The sequence below is a fragment of the Scleropages formosus genome, chromosome 2 (assembly GCF_900964775.1).
Source record: "Scleropages formosus chromosome 2, fSclFor1.1, whole genome shotgun sequence".
Classification (NCBI taxonomy): domain Eukaryota; kingdom Metazoa; phylum Chordata; class Actinopteri; order Osteoglossiformes; family Osteoglossidae; genus Scleropages; species Scleropages formosus.
In genome coordinates this window covers 27721092-27738226 of record NC_041807.1, presented here as the reverse complement: position 1 = coordinate 27738226, position 17135 = coordinate 27721092, and the positions used below count along the sequence as shown (strand labels likewise).

General features: G+C 39.0%; 1 protein-coding gene across 3 annotated transcripts; it reads left to right on the top strand.

Moving 5' to 3' along the window:
* The first annotated feature begins 894 nt into the window (after nucleotides 1-894).
* Nucleotides 895-16579, top strand: LOC108936909 (death-inducer obliterator 1-like). 3 transcript variants are annotated; one of them, XM_018756561.2, is made up of 17 exons: nucleotides 895-1022; nucleotides 1670-1723; nucleotides 3083-3887; nucleotides 4252-4561; nucleotides 4886-5056; nucleotides 5442-5646; nucleotides 7093-7150; nucleotides 7386-7589; nucleotides 7786-7945; nucleotides 8196-8303; nucleotides 8850-8918; nucleotides 9213-9351; nucleotides 9509-9941; nucleotides 10092-10239; nucleotides 10517-10606; nucleotides 10684-10879; nucleotides 13759-16579. In XM_018756561.2, the coding sequence occupies exons 3-17, from the start codon at nucleotides 3202-3204 to the stop codon at nucleotides 16575-16577; spliced, it is 5796 nt and encodes a 1931-aa protein (XP_018612077.2). In that variant the 5' UTR covers nucleotides 895-1022; nucleotides 1670-1723; nucleotides 3083-3201; the 3' UTR covers nucleotides 16578-16579. The 3 variants fall into 3 exon arrangements, with proteins under 3 accessions (XP_018612077.2, XP_018612076.2, XP_018612078.1); XM_018756560.2 differs by having other exon boundaries at nucleotides 8847-8918; XM_018756562.2 differs by having other exon boundaries at nucleotides 8847-8918; nucleotides 10833-10879; nucleotides 13759-13916.
* The last annotated feature ends 556 nt before the right edge of the window (nucleotides 16580-17135 follow it).

The window sequence follows — 17135 nt, the reverse complement described above, 5'->3', positions numbered from 1 at the left end:
TACTATGCCTCATTTGAAATTATTTGTGAAATTACAAGGATTTAAGTGTAATTCTTTAATATTAATGTTTTGTGTAAATACTTTTTTCCTGAAATTAATTGGATTTGATCCATACTTAGCTGGTGTGTAATTGAGGTACATGATTTAATTCTACCTAGTTCTCAAAAATGGTAAGATATATTTAAATTATAAATACAGTACAGTGAAGTCTGCACAGTACAGGATCAGACTTACAACTGTACAGTGAATTCTTGAACATGGAGCAGACTGACAATAACTAAAGTCTATCAGGAACAGGGAGCGGACTGACAATAACTACAGTGAAGTCTGTCTGGAACAGCAGGGAGCAGGTTATAAACTGAAATAGTTAATATTCAGCATTTGCTACCATAAGGGCCAACGGTTTTTGCATTCAGCGTTCCCAACGTCATTTGATTTTCTCTATTCCAGAGCACACGAGCTTCTGCTTAAGAAACGGGTTATCTCAGTAACGGAAACGGAGCACGAAGAAACTCCCGCTTCCCGCCTAATCTGGGGCGTCGCTCGCGCTCCCGGTGTGCTGTTCTTTTCGTTTGGTCCGTTCCTCTTGTTCCTCCTGTTCCTCCTTCGGAGGCACCGACACTCCTCACTCACACAGCGCCGCATTTAAAACACTTTACGAATAAGTGCCGTAGGTTATAAGGTATTAAAGCACACACTCAAACAAAAAAACCATTTAGTTTAGAATTCAATCTGTGACCCGTATTATACACAGCTACACGCGCTGTTTTATTGATTCCAACTGAGTCTGTTAGACTTAGAGTCGACAAAATGCCGGGGGTTTAGATTAGCTTCTCTCAGTAATAGTGGTAAGAATAATATTAGGCATTCAAAAGCTCTCTTAAGTAGTCCATTTCTGCGAATGCTAGCAAAGTAGCATCGTGCAACAATTAACATCCCGGGAATTCCCGACTCCATTTGAGCAGCCCTACGTGTGGGCTGCAGACAGTCAGTGGTTAACGTTAATCGCTTAATTTCATTTGGTAAGTCAAAGTGTACGGATTATCATGTGAACTAATTTACAGATGACAAAACTTTTGTGTTACATAATATTCTTGCAGCATAATTATTGCTACTACTGTGATTGGCGTAAGTATAATTTTTTAATGGGGTTTACTTAGCTAGGTTTCTGCGTTTTCCCGGAGGGCTAAGCAGATTAAAACGTTGTAAACTGGAAAATTGCAAGAAGCAGATTTTAACGAGGACTGGCCTACAAAACGGTTTTGTGGGCCAGTCCTCGTTAAAATCTGCTTCATGTAATTTTCTAGTTTACAACGTTTTAAGTGCATTACGTGGGTATTTTTTTTTTTTTTTTTTTTTTTTTTGCTGGATGCCTTAATGAATTAATGAACCTACTATGTTCCAATTACTAGGCTCCAGTGGTTCATACAAAGTTGTAAAACCCATAGACTAAGTCTTTCTTTTGCTTTCTCTGCTCCACTTTGGGTATAAACATTAAAGATATGTAAAGAGAGGCTTGTTCTGTGCTTGGTAAGCAAATCTTACATGTGTTTACAAAGTGCTGAGAGTCTGTTGGGAAGGTAAGAAAAATACATTTGAAAATTAAGGATCCTGTACTTAAGGTGCATTGGACTTTCTATATATAGTCTGTTTTTATCCTACCTTTCAGTCTTGCTGACTCTTGCTTCTTCAAGACATTGCCCGTTTCTTTGATCGTGTTTCGGTAAGGTTTGCAGTTACTTTTTTCCTTTTTGGGTTTGCACTGGTTTATATTTACATTCACATTTATTCATTTAGCAGACGCTTTTGTCGAAAGCGACGTACATCTCTGCAAAAGTACAATTTATGCATTACATTAGAGAAGGAGACATGGCTTTAGACGTGACTCTCAAGTAAACCTAGCTTGCTAACTACCACTTGCTGCACTAATGTTCATCCTTCAAGTAGGTGCATAAAACCCAGGACAGACACATCCTGATACCTTCCTACCAATTTTTTTTTTTTTATTTTATTTAAATATTATAAGATACACAAACAATCACATACAATGCCGGAGTAGCGGCTGAGTAAAGGCTTATCTGGGGATGCTCATGAAGTTACGGTGCATGAACATTTACACTGTACATGAGCTTGAGAGATCTTGGGCGAAATGGGTCTGGAAAAGGTGAGTTTTCAGACCCTTCTTGAATGTAGACAGAGTTTCTGCAGTTCTGAGTGAGAGGGGAAGGTCATTCCACCACAAGGGAGCCAGAATCGAGAACCTCCGAGCTTTACCTTTTGTGCACAGGACCGCTAAACGAGCAGAAGTAGATGAGCAAAGAGGTCTGGCTGAGGTGTAGCGGTTGATCATGTCCTGATCAATAGTTGTTTCATAATGGGATTTCAGGGAGCCAAGTAGGGAGTAGCAGTAGTATAACCCTGGTTCCTGTGGTCCTCTGCTTTTTAGACAAGCAGTTGAGTATTATAATCAATGAGAAAACATTGGATTTTTTTTTATGTTCTATAGGAAAAAGCAACGATTCTGGGCTGCCGATTAAACATAAAAGTAGTGGGTGTAGGATTTATCTACTAATATAAATTGTAGCAGTGCTGTCTGAAAAACTGCAGTATAGATGTTAATTGCTTTTGGTAAATTTCAGTCATATAAAGACATAATTATGAAGATTATGAGACGTCCCTTGGTGAACTGGGAAATCAAGTTAGTGTTCATCAACAATGCTGTTATTACCTGTAAACTGACTTATAACTCTTGTTCAGTCTGGAATGCCCAGGAGGGGTGGGCAGCCAGTGTCACTTGGACCCCCAGATTTTTTTTCCTCCCTTGACTTTCAGTTGGAGGTTTTTTGGTCCCTTTCCTTTGTGGCCAGTAGGCATACATATAGCTATAATAACTGCATTGGTAATGAATAATGCTAGTCTGTAATCAAGTTATTTTTGTTTATTTGCTGTATATATAGTGTGTGTGTGCTGTATATATATGTTTCTTTGCCCTTTTGCCTTCCCTTTGTTCAGTCCTCTGTGTAACATTGTGAGAAGAGCGCTCTATAAAAATAAATTGAATTGAAGTCTTGTATTTTGACAGTGAGGAGCAAAACACTGACGACATAGAAAATCTTGAGTCTTTCACGTCTGTGGAACTCATAGGCTAGTCTTGGAGGAGAGCTTGGTGATTCTGATGGACCATCGCTGGTAATATGTGAAATGCTTGCAGAGCCTGATATGCAGGGTTCCAGAAGCATTGCAGTGAGATGCAGTGGCCGCCGGGTCCGACGTACTGATGAGGTCATGCGGTCCCTCTCAACTGCAAGTAAAGAACATGAGGGTATCGGGGGTACCTCCATGTATCGAGAGAACTCTGAACCCTCTCACGGAGCAGCTTCTGAAGCAGAGTCTGAGGAAAAGTTAAATAAGAGTCAGGCGATGAAAACTGCAGAGAGGTCTTCTGCCATGAGAATGGCTTCCAAAAGGATGACTGGTAAAAAGAAAAGGCTAAGGTCTAATTCAGACAGTGGTGACGTGAGCTCAGATATGGATGACAGTGATGAGCTAACGTTGAAGGAACTGCAGGTACTGCTGATGAAGCGCAAGAAGGATGTGGTAATGGGGTCTGACTTGGGGTCTAACCCATTAAAGAGAGCGACCAAGCAGGAGGAAGCAGAGAAGGCAAAGACACAGAGCCTAGGGGTGCAAGATGTCATGGACTCTTGTGGTAGACATGTTCCTAGAATAAATAAGGGCTCAAGGTTGGTCAAGGAGTGCTTACAACCCAAAGCTGTTGGAAAACTCAGCATCTGGAGCAGTGACAGTGACGAGGAGGTGGAGGAGTCATCTAGCCAATCTGATCCCAATGCAGTTTACTGTATTTGCCAACAAAAACGCAACAAGAGGTATGTTTTAAAGCCCTGATTTCACAAAGTTGACATGACAGCTGAACACTGCATGACCTCTGAGTGATTTGTTCCTAAAATTAGTATTAGTGTAAAGGAAAGCACTTTCCCAACATGATCACTGAATGACCAAGACTGCCACTTATCCAAATAGCCTTTTGTTAAATTGAATTTCCAAGTCAGTACACATAATAAAAGATTTTTCCATAGAAAAAGTAACAAAAAAGACTTATTCAAATTGCAGTATTAGAGAATGCTTTAAACAAATTTCTTTTTTTTCAGATGGCCTGTAACAGGCACTTTCAAGTTTCATTGCTGTTCTTTATAGCTCAATACACATGCTAAGTGCTGCATTTGTGTGCAGGTTCATGATTTGCTGTGACCGTTGTGAAGAATGGTATCACGGGGACTGCGTTGCTGTTACAGAGGCTCATGGTCGTATGCTGGAGAAGAATGGTAAAGACTATATTTGCCCTAGTTGTACCTCACATGAAATCCAGAACACTGTTGCCAGAAAAACCCAGAATATAAAGCATCCAGAATCCAGGACTGAAATTGGTTCCACAAGAGAAAAAACAATGCAGTTAGTTGGTGTGGAGGAAGATCAGATGAACAGCGGAATAGAGATGACCACTAATTTCAGTGGAAAAGAAGCTGTTGATATACTTCAGCCTGTAAGTGTTAACAAGTATGTGCCTGTAATTGGTGTGTTCTGTTTTACCCAGTTGATTTTCAGTTGAAATGAACTACTTCTCAGTGGGAATAATGTCATGTAATGTGTCCATTAATAAGCACAATGATTTATTGCAAAATTAAACCAGTTTTATATCTTTATAGCACTTTGTTTTTAGTTTTAAACAGTAGTTTTGGGACCGGTTTTCAGGATACATCCATAGCTATAAAGAATCCACATTGACAATGTAATTGAAGCCGCATGATTAAGCTGTGCTGAGGATCAGCCCATGGACTCATTTTCATATGCATGAGTTTGTTTTCAGGCATCAGGAGTGACTGGATTGCCCAGGTGTATTGGCCCAGGCTGCAGTAAAAATGCTTTGCCAGATTCTGTCTACTGTAGTAGAGATTGCATCGTCCGACATGCTGCAGCTACTATGAAATCTCTGGAAGATACAAAAGAGTGCAAACAGAGACCAAAAACAGACTCAAAGGTATGGAAAAATGGCAATGCAAATATCATAGTTTCAATGTTTGAGTTTCATCCTAACATTTTAATAACCTTGGCAAAAGGTGTCTAAATGTAGAATAATGACTAGCATTTTGATTGCATTCTGTCATGTAATGGACTGACTAGATTGGGTGCTGTTTAAAGAGTGTCAGTTGAACCTTTGTAGAATGTCATTTTTGAAGGCTCCTTTTCTGTGATCTGGACAGAAAGAATAGTTTTAATTTACTTTTGTGTTTCGGTGGATGCTGTGATCTTTGGATTGTTTCATCTGAACCCAGGAACAATTTCCAGTTCCTCAAATGTCATATGTTCTATAAATTTACTTATTTATGGATTTCCGTTTTCTGACTTGAAGTTTATGCACTCAGGTCCAAAAGAGGTCACTCCGACAGAGAAATGTAAGGAGTACAATAACAGAATCAGCCAGTAAAGCACAGGAAGAGAAAGAGTCATTCAGCAAGGAGGAAGAGGGGCCACCGCAGGACCTGACAACACTTACCTGGCCTACTGATCAGGACTGCAGCGCAGCAAAACCAGAAAGAATGGTTGTATCTTCTGGGTTTTGCAAATTGTGTATGTATCTCTTGGACATTTTCACCACAGTTTTACTGTTTTCAGATTGATATAAGAATGACATTCATCTGCTGCAATTCCTTTGTGTTATCTTGAAAATAGCCAGAAAATGGCTGTTGGTTCAGTGGTCATAGATTGTGCTTATTGCCAGGTAACCGAAGATTGTCCAGTGTCAGACTGATTTTTGGTGAAGTTGCCTCAAAGCCTGCAAGAACTTCTGAAAATAGTGTCTCAAAAATTGTATATGTACTAATATATAAAAATGCTCCTTCCATAATTGGAAATAAATGTTTGGGGTGCAAAGAATTAATGTTTTGTGACAATTACTGAATTAGACCATGTTTGAAATCTTGGAACTTCAGAATTCGGTGGATGAGGAAGTGACATATCAGCTACGGTGTTAAAATGTGTGCGTTTTTTGAGACATTCTGTATGTCAGTCTTTCTGAGCATTTGTTGTATTGGAAATACTCAGGTCGATTTTGGTTGTTGGCTGCTAGCATTAAGATCATTTGACATTCATCCTGACTTCAGACATTACCTTTGTGTGTTGTATACAGTAGATTTTTTTACCATGGTAAATGTTCACAAAACATTAATGCCTTTATAATATTAAAACCTGTAAAGCATTGAAAATGTCAAAAGAATTTAGATTCTTTTAATCCTAAGCGTCGGTCTCACTCCTGAACAGTCTAACAAGCATTCTTCAGGAATTATATCAATGAATGTCAAACTGTTGAGTTGCACTTCATGCTCAAAAAGATTTTCCAATCCTGGTATGAAAGCATTACTAAAGCGAAAAAAAAGTGTGATTTAACACCTGTCTGTCCTGTTGTAGTTTTAAAGGTTTCAAGGTGTTACTGATTCTTCTAAACATGTGGGGTCTAGCTGCAAATATTGCTCAAATGGCCTTTAGATATTTTTTGCTTCATGTACAGCTCCTCAGAAAAAGTTTTAAGTAGACTTCATCATTTTTTGGAATTCTATATTTTTATGCACAAAATATAGAAGATGTAAGTGCAGGGTTGGACGGAGTGCAAGTAAGTTTATTGTAATGCTGGCACTGAACAGAGAGGGATAATATTTTAAAACAGATTTATTAGTAAAACAACCACATGTAGACCTCTAGGAGCAGAGCTCTCTCCTCAAAAAAAAAAAAAAAAAAACAAAATCCGCATCCTTCTTCCTCATGCTGTCCTCCTTACCAATCGCAGCAATCTTTGAATCTCAAACACAAAATATTGCATCCTAAATAGCAGACTATGTAATTCTATAGCTTTATAAACATGTTAATATCAGTTCAGTTAAATCAGAACAAGTTTTAAAACATGAATGCTGTTATAGTCCATTCTGCACACTGGAAATGAAAACTGATGTCACAAAAAGTCTTTTTCACTATAAGGAGCTGAGCATGTGCTTCCTTTATTAAAATTCTATTTCTCAACAGCTGGAGAGGACAGTGGAGTGGCTGAGGACAAGGATGTACCTGCTGGATCCCAGGAGCTGTATGTAGTTACCTCTGAATCTCCTGAACATGCTCAGAGATCTGTAGACCCTGAGGAAGCTGTGGTTGGAGGGGCACATGTATCTGTAGTTGGTGGTAGAGGTTCCAAAAAGCCCAGTCTGCTTCCTGGTGAGTTGTGTGCTTGCAAAAAAGTCCATTGTAGCTGCTCTGACTTCCCAGTCTGCAAACCTACCTATTTTTCCATTTTACATTTTTACAGTCCCAAATTTTACTAGGGATACTTGCACCATACCCAGGATGCTCTCACTTCTACCTCGCCTCAAGCAGCAGCAGCGGTTGCAGAACCCCCATGTTCCCTCTGCCTCATGCTCAGTGGTGAGGCCTCCACAGGTGGTTTGTCCCCCTGCTCTTTCCAAGCCCCCAAACAACCAGATTAGGCACAACATCCATCGGTCACTCAAAGAGATTCTGTACAGGAGGTGAAATTATACAATATTATACAATGCTTTATACAATATACTTGTCACTTTTGGTAAGCGTGAGTAGTAGAGAAACTAAGGAGAACTTGTGTTTTCTGTTTGAACAGTAGACTATGTTAACTTTACAGAGATGCTCATATGGTCTTATATATGAAGAATGCAGAAATGGCTTTCCTTTTATCTGTGGTACCTTCAGGGTGAGTGACAGTGATGATCTCCAGATAACTGAGAGTGACATTGGAAAACTTGCTGTCAGTATTGAGAAAGAAATTTTCAACATGTTCCTGGACACAGATGCAAAGTACAAGAATAAATACAGATCAGTTATGTTCCACTTGAAAGATCCTAAAAACAAGGTCAGTCAGCCACCAAACTAGACCTATAAATTTTTGTCTTTACTATGATAATTTAAATTGATTTTTTTTTTTTTTTTTTTTTGCATGGTGTTGGTTTAGCAGTGCTAAATTGTATAATGTGTAAATATGTGTAAATTATGTCATTTTGGCTCTACTGTCCATCTTTACATTTTACATGAGTTTTTTTTTTTTTTAAAAAAGCATTTGTCAAATTATGGGTTGTAAGAAGATATAATTTGGATGGTTCCAGGCCTTGTTTTATCGGGTTGTTTGTGGAGAAGTGACACCCTATAGACTGGTAAGATTGACATCAGAGCAACTCCTCTGTAGGGAGGTTCCACAGCAGATGGATGTGAAGGTAAATTAATCAAGTAATGTTTTAATGATTGCTTGACAACAACTGAAGTGTTGTAAACTTCTGTATGTTTTTAAGTTTTGTGTGGGGATGTTTCCTTTGTTTATATTTTATTTTGGTTGTTGAAATTGCAATACTCACAATGGTAGGTAAAAGGAAGCATCTGTGTGCATGAATAGTAGGTCTTGGATCCCATGCTGAACTATGCAAATGGATGTACTGTAGGTTCTAGTTACTTTGATTGTGCAGAGTTGGCAGGTTCCTCCTGTGGTTGCTGGGGTTTTCTCTGGGTGCTCTGGTTACGTCCCTCAAGTAAAATATGTGTTTCAGGTGGAACAGTAACTTTAAATTGCCAGCGGTGTAAGTGTGAGTTTACTTTGCTAAGCTGTATATATAGGTGATTGGTTGCGTGCAGTTTTAGTGTAGTGTGTAACACTGTAAGTCGTCTTGGACAGAGGTGTCAGCAAATACACTAGTTAATACTTATTGCATGTTGCTTTGGAGGAAAGCATATGCTGAATTAATAAATGTAATGCAAATGCTCAGCAGGAAGTGCTGAAACAGGAAGTGGCCCCTGATGTGGGTGCAGACAACCCCCCTCCTGTTTCAGATGGGGATGTGAGTACTTCCTGCTCATTGCTGTAACAGTAGTTTCTTTCCCACTCTACTCTGAGTTTCTTTGACCTGTTCTCAGCTTGGCTGTTTCTGTAAAGGTCGTGGATTGTCCTCCTCTTACCATTTCTGACTCCTTACTTTCTATCCTCACAGCTCCTTTTATGTGTCACCAAGTAGGACTTAGTAGTATCATTTAATGTTGTTACTTAAATACCCAATATTATCCCATGTAAAGTTTTAAAGATTGATACTCATTGCAGTTGTTTTTGCACAACTTTCACTGTTTATCTTCATTAGGAACAGAGTGATCAAACTACCTCTTCAGATACAACCAGTAAGAAGGGTCTTGTCCCAGATGTCCTCTGCAGCATGTTGATGGACACCACTGCTGAGCACAGGCGCCATCTGTTTGATCTTAACTGCAAGATATGCATAGGTAACTGTCAAAGCAGCAACTGAAAATGCTGTACCAAACTCTGTTCCTGTCTTGTTCACAAGCTGGTTTTTTTGTACTGTAGTGAAACAGCATGTGTGCCTGCCTTGGCCTGGCTATGTTTGTATTTATTTGTGTTTTTGTGAACTCTTATTTCCAGGCTGTATGTTGTCTGATGAGCAGTTAGAGCAAAAAAAGGTCAAACTCTCTGTGTTCTCAACTACCCATGACATGGAACCAAAAGAAAAGCAAGAGGCCTTGACTTGCAAGGCAGACAGTCCCTCTGGTGAAGAAGATTCAGTTGTACATATTGGAATCCAGAATCCAGAAGCTGAGTCTGCAACTTCCATGGATGAAGAAGCCACCAAGCCTTTCATCTCTACCATGACCCATGTGGGGTCTAGTTACCACCCTTCTGTCATTGTCACTCAAACCATTACTGCCACCCCAAGCACCACTGAGCCCATGTCTATGACCAAGCTGTGTCTGCATTCAGTACCAGTCTCACCTGTCTCTCTTCCCAAATCTGTTTTGCTGAAACCAACCTTTTCTCCAGACATCCAATCTTTCAGTGCTTCTAAATCCTCCTCCAGGTGCTGTTTGATATTTTTTGTTTCTAAGTCATCAGTGTAAATCTGTTTTAAACAAGATTAGCTTTTTTGAGTAAGCTTATTACAAAGTGATATTTCAGTAAGGGCTACTTAAGGGCTATCTAAACAGTATTACTCCTTGTTTTGTAACAGTCTGACAGGCATGTCTCAGGATGGGGAAACTGCCCTGTGTCTCCCCAAGCAGCCAATTCTGTGGAAGGGGTTTATCAGTATGCACACTGTGTCCAAGTTTGCTACCAAGGCCTGCCTGGTCTCTGGCTTCTTTGACTGTCTGGAGGAGGTTAGTCCTGATGATAAATCATACTGTAATGGAAGACCTTCACTAAGCAGTCTCCAGTTTTGTGTGGGTTTCACAGCTGTGAGCTGTTGTTGGTATGAAAAGGTTTTATAGCCAGTGTCCTGGAATTTTAACCATAGCTTTGTAAGGGGAATGTATGTGTATAGCTTGTATCTGGTATTCTTAGGATCAGAAAAATGAACTTAAAATGTGTTTTAAGCAGATACATAGTGCCTTTAAAGAATGATCACTTTTTTTTTTTTGATGGGTTTCTTCAAAGAATTTGCCAGACACTATACAAATTGGAGGCCGCATTACTCCTCAGACTGTGTGGGATTATGTGAGGAAGCTCAAAGCATCTTTCTCTAAGGTAAATGATTTCATGTAACTGAATACACTGACATAAAGCTTTGGTTGAAGTCAAAAAAGTTGCCATTTCTGTTCCAGGAGCTGTGTCTGATTCGATTCTATCCTTCATCCGAGGAAGAGGAAGCAGCCTATGTCTCTCTCTTCTCATATTTTAGCAGCAGGGGGCGCTTTGGTGTGGTGGCCAACAATAAGCCTTATGTGAAAGACCTTTATGTCATCCCACTTAGTGCCAAAGACCCTGTTCCCTGCCAACTTTTACCCTTTCATGGGCCAGGTAAGCATCTTCAATTGGAGGAGACAAAAATAGATTTATTCCATCCTTTCTTGCTTGGAGAGGTAATTTGTAATAGTTTTTTGCCCTTGGTTTTACATTTGCAGCATGAATTGTAGGAAGGCTACAGACAATGTAGTGGTTAGGATTTTCCATCTTGTAAGTTGAAGGTTTCCACAGCAACCCCCCCCCCCCACCCCCTTCAACTGCAGTACAGTTACTTCCCTAAAGTGATGCAGAAAAAATATCCCATTTTATACATGGATTTGTAATAGGCCATATGTGAAAGGCCTCTGTGTCATCCTGCAGTAGTTAATGTAGTCGAAAGAGCCATCACCTTGCCCTGGTTTGAAACCATTCTCCAACTGCAGCATTCTTGAGCAAGGTATTTATCTTCAGTAAAATTACCCAGCTGTATAAGTAAGTAATTGTAAGTAGCTTAGTGTTCACACACAATCTTTTAAATCACTTTGGAGGAAGCAATCTGGTTAAATGAAAAATAACAAATTGTAGTTAGTTGTACAAAGCTAAAATTGTAATTTGCCTTGGCTAAAGGCATTAATTAACGAAAATGTTTTTTTTCATTATTTATTTATTTTTATAGATAATACACTCTGATGGGGAAACAATTCTGCCTCATTTGTTCAAAGATTTAAAATGATTTTGTATCGGTAACTATAGGAATTGGCTGTGGAGATGTTATTGCACTGAAGTGTGAGAACTTTTTTTACAGTATGCGGTTATTTTGAATTTCTCTAGGATGTTTTTAATTTCCTTTCTTTTTGTGTTCTTGGTCTTGTTGGTGTGAAGTCTTCCTAAAATAAAGAATGTGTGTTCCAGGAGGCAGTAGCATTAGATGCATCAGTTTTAAATCTGTCTAGGATACTTTTTCTGTAATGTGGATGGGGCTCAAAGGGAGTTTCCTTCATTTATGTTTCCCATCTTTGTATATGTATGGGATTTATTTTGCAAACATTTTTAAAAGAAAATGTCACCACAAGTATAGTAAATCTTGAAAATAGTGTTCTTACCAAACAAAATCTTCAAAAGTTTGTGAAATACAAAGATGAGAATTTCATGTTTTAAGGTTTCATTGGGGAGGAGTAAGAATGATTATTTCATTAGATTCAGTATGAAGTTCACACTTATTATTTAATAACATGAAAAGGGTAGATGGTTTCATTACTGTCATACTGGAAGTAAACAGAAGACAAAGTGCAACTAATTGTAACAAGAATGCTCATGAAAACATCAATTAATACACTCAGCTCTTAACAGGGTTTGACACACCAAAAAACTACTGCTATGGCTTCTAAAAATATATTCCCTTTTTCATACAATGGTCTTATAAATAAGGCTTTTTCTCCAGAATGTGGTGGTTTTACTTCCACAGCGGGTGGAAAAACGTTATGTAGAAAGGCCAGTCACATTTACTTTTATGTTACTTCAAGCAGTGGCTGAAAAACTAATGGTTCCATGAGGAAAACTATCATAAGTATAGGCAATAAAAGTAATTTTTCATATTTTAACCAGTACATTCCAGAGAAAACAAGGCATACTGTGACCAGTGCAGTTACATTTACATATTTAGCTGAGGCTTTTCTCCAAAGTGATTTACAATGTTAAGGTTACAATTATTACAAGTTTACAATTATTTACCCATTTATATAGCTGGGTAATTTTACTGGAGCAATTTAGGGTAAGTACCTTGTTCAAGGGTACTGCAGGTGGAGGTAGAGATCAAAGCTGCAACCTTTGGATCCGAAGGAAGTAGCTCTTAACCACTACTCTACCAGCTGTCCCTGTGCAACTTTCAGGCTGTCATGCAAGTTGGTGGTGGCAAAAGTACAGCACAAGTAAAATGAAGTTAAAATATTAAAAGTGAGGTCTTTACAAACTGGTAAGAGACTTTCACTCCTTCCATGTGTTTTCTCTTGTGTGTTTGCAATAAGGATGATTAGTACACAAACACCACACACATATTTTGTTGTAATAACATCCTGAGTTTTTTTTCTAATAAACTGAAAAATCTGTTAAAGCAGGCATTTAAAAAAGGAGATAAAATGCATGGTCTTCTCCACACCTGCTTCAGAAAGAGCCTTTTAGAAGAAAGGTGTTTTTAATTCAGAAAGAAAAATTGAATACTCAGTGGTGAAGCACTTCAAAATGACAACTGCACAGTTCAAAAAGGAAGCTGTCCAGGAATAGGTTAAAACTGCTTTAAAAAAGAAAAAACACAAGATATAAATAAAATATCTTAAAAATAATAAAACAGCTTAAAAAGACAGCTTTAATCTAATTTTTTAATACTGGGTGTCTTCCAGTATAGAAATTCTGTATAATTGCTTCTTCAACTGGCATTTAAACTGTGTTAAAACATCATAAAAATGTCTGCCAAATAATCAAAACCTCTGTGTCCACATTAAACCCTAGTTCACACCCTGTAATTCCTACATAGACTCCAGACTAATGGTATTTGGTGTTGGACAGTTGATATGTATTAGTAAAAATGGTGATACGACTTCCTCCCAGCAGGAATTTCCCTAACAGTAATTTCACAGAATGACTTAACCCCGTTATGTAAGGAATGGCTGTATTTGGAAAAGTATGAGAGTCTATAAGTGGGATAGAAAGGGTATTTTCCTGATATGTGTATGACTTGTTTTGATGAGGTCCCATACTTTGGAATTCTGTAAGACTGTGAAGAATGGTATTTTTTTGTTGAACTTTGTCCTGAAATATGTTCCCAGCTCTAAGTTACTTCAGCTAGATTAATGGTTTTGTTAAGTATGCACAGGCAATAGTAAAAACTGCTTGACCTTTTTTTTTTCCCTTTTGAAATTTTACTTAAGATTTAAGTGTGAAAATCATTTGTCTTGAAGGACTGGAGGCAAATCACCCCCATCTTCTTCTTGGGCTGGTCATCTGCCAAAAGAAGTTTTCTGGAGTCTGGCAAGAGAGTGAGAAGAAGACATTAAAAATTACAACTGAAGATTCTGATAACAGTGCTCTTCAAAATCTGCACACTGACATCAAACAGGCAAATTCGGCACTGTTCCATCTTCACTTACCTGCCAGCACCACTTCAGACTGCCCATTCCCCTCTTACCCCTCTGTGTCCTTGACAAATTCCCCTGTCAGCCCATCTGTGTTTTCTGTAATTTCTTCTAAAGCACCTTCCATCACCAACTTAAAGAAAGAGTCTCCCCCTCCTACATCTACTAGTTGTGCTCCACTTCAGCTGATCCTAAACACACTGTTTGGAAAGAAGAAACAGGACTCTGATAATTCAAAACAGTTACTAGTTGAAAATCTGCAATCGCATGCTCTACTGTTTGATCCCATAGTTCAGAAATTTGGTGGTGTTTCTAATGAAGACACGGAGGATGATAGACCATATGATCCAGAGGAAGAGTATAATCTAGAAATGCAGTATGGAATGGAAACGGCTACAGACACTGCTACGGTGTTTCCAGCCAGCCCACTTGTTGATGTATTAGCTACAGTTGATGATGTAGCATATGACCCTGAAGATGAAAGTGTCTTTGCAGAGTTGGAAGGAGTTGCTACTAACATTCCTGACCAAACACTGACCGAGACCTTGTCTGAATACAGAATTACGTCTAAAAGTAACTCCTCAGAGCTAGTGCAACAAAAGAGAATGCTGGAAGAGCTAAACAAGGAGATTGAATTGCAGAAACAGCAGGTGGAGGAACAGGAAGAAGTGCTTCGACAGCAAAAGGCTGTTATAGGCTTGTCCATGGCCCATTTTTCTGTCTCTGATGCCCTGATGTCCCCACCCTCAAAACTGTTACAATCAAACAACCGGTTGTTGCAGCTTGAAGAAGAAATGAAGCATTCGGATATATCAGCAATAACCCAGAGAAGTGACACTAAGAAGAGTGAGGACTCATTGCAAGGAGCTACTAATCAGAGGGTAATATCTAAAAGTCCTAAAAAAGGTGGGATTGGTGTAAAGGACTTTGCTGAGGAACAATTATCAGGACATTGTTTACAGAACTCTGAGTTTTGTGTGGGGACTACAACTTTAGAAGTCTCTTCCTTAGAGCACATAGAAAACGTAAAAGATTGCATTTCTTCTTCAGAGGAGAAGATGAATTCTGAAAAGGAATTGAAATTCACTGATGAGCCAAAAGTGAAATGTTACCAAACCTCTACAGAGGGTGAAATTAATGCAGACACCACTTACTCAAATTCCTCAAGCACCGTTAAAGCAAATGACAATAATACACCATTTTCAGAGTTTTGTCAACCCACCTGTATGTATATGGCAGATCCACTAATTCCACTTGTGGAAAAGGCAGTTTCTGATTTTGAAAGCGTTACGTCTCAGGTTGGGGCATCAAGTGTTTACCATTCTTACGAGACTCCATTGGAGGAGTCCCAACAATTGTTTGATTATTTTCAAGGAACTCTTTGTACTTCAGTGACAAATGCTGGGACTCTTCCTCCATTCAAAGAAGTTGGTCAAAGTATGCCTTCTCCTCAGGTGCTTAGTGACACTGTGCCTGTCTGTGATATGGATTCACGTTCTGTAGAATTTGTAGAATGCCAGTGGTCTCTTCCAAAGTTTAATACAGCCTCATCAAATATGAATTATTCTGAACCCAGAGGCAGCCATTTTAGTAGAATGCAACAAAGCAATTTCTGTAATAGAGGCCTTACAACCGCTTACTTTCCAGGTCCAAGAATTGTTCCTTACTGTCATGGGCTTCAGAGAGACCCTTTTGACTCACAGTATGACTTCAATAATTATTTCATGCAGGAGGTAGAGCAACATGAAGAACAGATGCTATTACATTTAAATAAAGGGAGTCAGTTGTCTTCACAGGGTCTTGACACAGTTAATATACACAACCGGTCTGAAGGATGGTGGAATCCATCACAGCAGCATTTCACTCGGTTTGACTACTGCAGAGGTCCAAGAATGTTTCAAGAGCAAAAAGGTCTTCCACCCAGTCAATTCTCAGAGAGTAGAAGGAAACTGCAATTTCATTTACAAGGTCAGCATGTTCAGCAAGATGGAAGACAGCTGCGGCATTCTGGTCCTTTGCTTCCTACTCCCCCTCAGGGTCCCATTCACATACATCATAGAAGACAGAGTTCAGAGTTCTGTCATCAAAGCAACTGGCTCCGATCATCTGACTTGAGAAGAACCAGCCCACCGCTTAATTCTGAGCCACAGAACAATGGCTATAGGCTTAGTAGGACTGAGGGTGGTCATAGGGACAGGGGATGGATCCAGTGTCCGAAGCACTGGAGGAGAGAGTACAGTGGAGAAGGCAGCAAATCGCGGAGGGAAGATCTGCAGCGGGACATTAGTATGTGGAGGCAAAAATACTGGGAAAGAGAACACACTACAAGAAGAGAAGCTGACAGGCACAGAAAGGAAGGTGATAAAAAGAAAGAGAAGGTCCTTAAGAGGGACCAAAAAGAAGATAGACGTAGAGAGAGAGGTCAGCACAGGAAACACTCTGACAAAGATAATCCAAAGAATCAAGACCGAGAACGTGATCAAAATAGCAGGGACAGAAGGCACAGCCTGTCGAGGAGTAAAGACAGGGATGACAGAAAACAAAGAGATTTTGGAAGACGCTGGATCAGAGATAGTGGTCAGGACAGGGACAGCGCCAAAGACATGGAAGAAGACTATAATTATAATAGAACTGGCCATTCATAGCAAAAGATAAGGAAATTAAATATGAACATTCTAAATGCAGTGAAATATCAATAGTGACCACTTCTGAATGAATCTGTCAATAGTTCATTTAATAGTGTTGTCTGGAAATGGAATATTTCCTAGTACAATAGTTATGTGCTAACAAATTATAAATATATAAAGACAATAAAGGAAGTGCTTTTCCTTTATACATACAAGTACATGTGAGTTGTTTTCATATTTCACAGACTACCATTTGAAATGCTTAATTTTGCTACTGCAGCAGCACAGCATGTTAATTTGTTTTCTGTTGTGAAATACACAGCCTGACCTGTATAAAATATTGGAATACAAAAAAGAAAGAATTTTTCGGTAGTAAGCTGCATGTATTCTGTATATAACTAAGTTGGCTTTGTTAATAAAGACAAGCTCTGAAACAAAGTTTGTTGTACAAACAATCCATAATATGTGCTGTACAAGGAGCTAAGTGAGCAACCTTTAATGGGAAACTTGCTATGTACAAAATAATTGGCTTTAAATTTTGTCTCAGAAGTAACTTTCACTTTCAGGAAAGAATAG

Bases quoted from the DNA above. Each gene is read 5' to 3' on its own strand.
- LOC108936909 (XM_018756560.2), top strand. From the start codon at position 3,202: ATGCTTGCAGAGCCTGATATGCAGGGTTCCAGAAGCATTGCAGTGAGA. The intron at 8,304-8,846 runs GTAAATTAATCA...GCAAATGCTCAG, and splicing joins CACAGCAGATGGATGTGAAG to CAGGAAGTGCTGAAACAGGA. The intron at 9,352-9,508 runs GTAACTGTCAAA...TCTTATTTCCAG, and splicing joins TAACTGCAAGATATGCATAG to GCTGTATGTTGTCTGATGAG.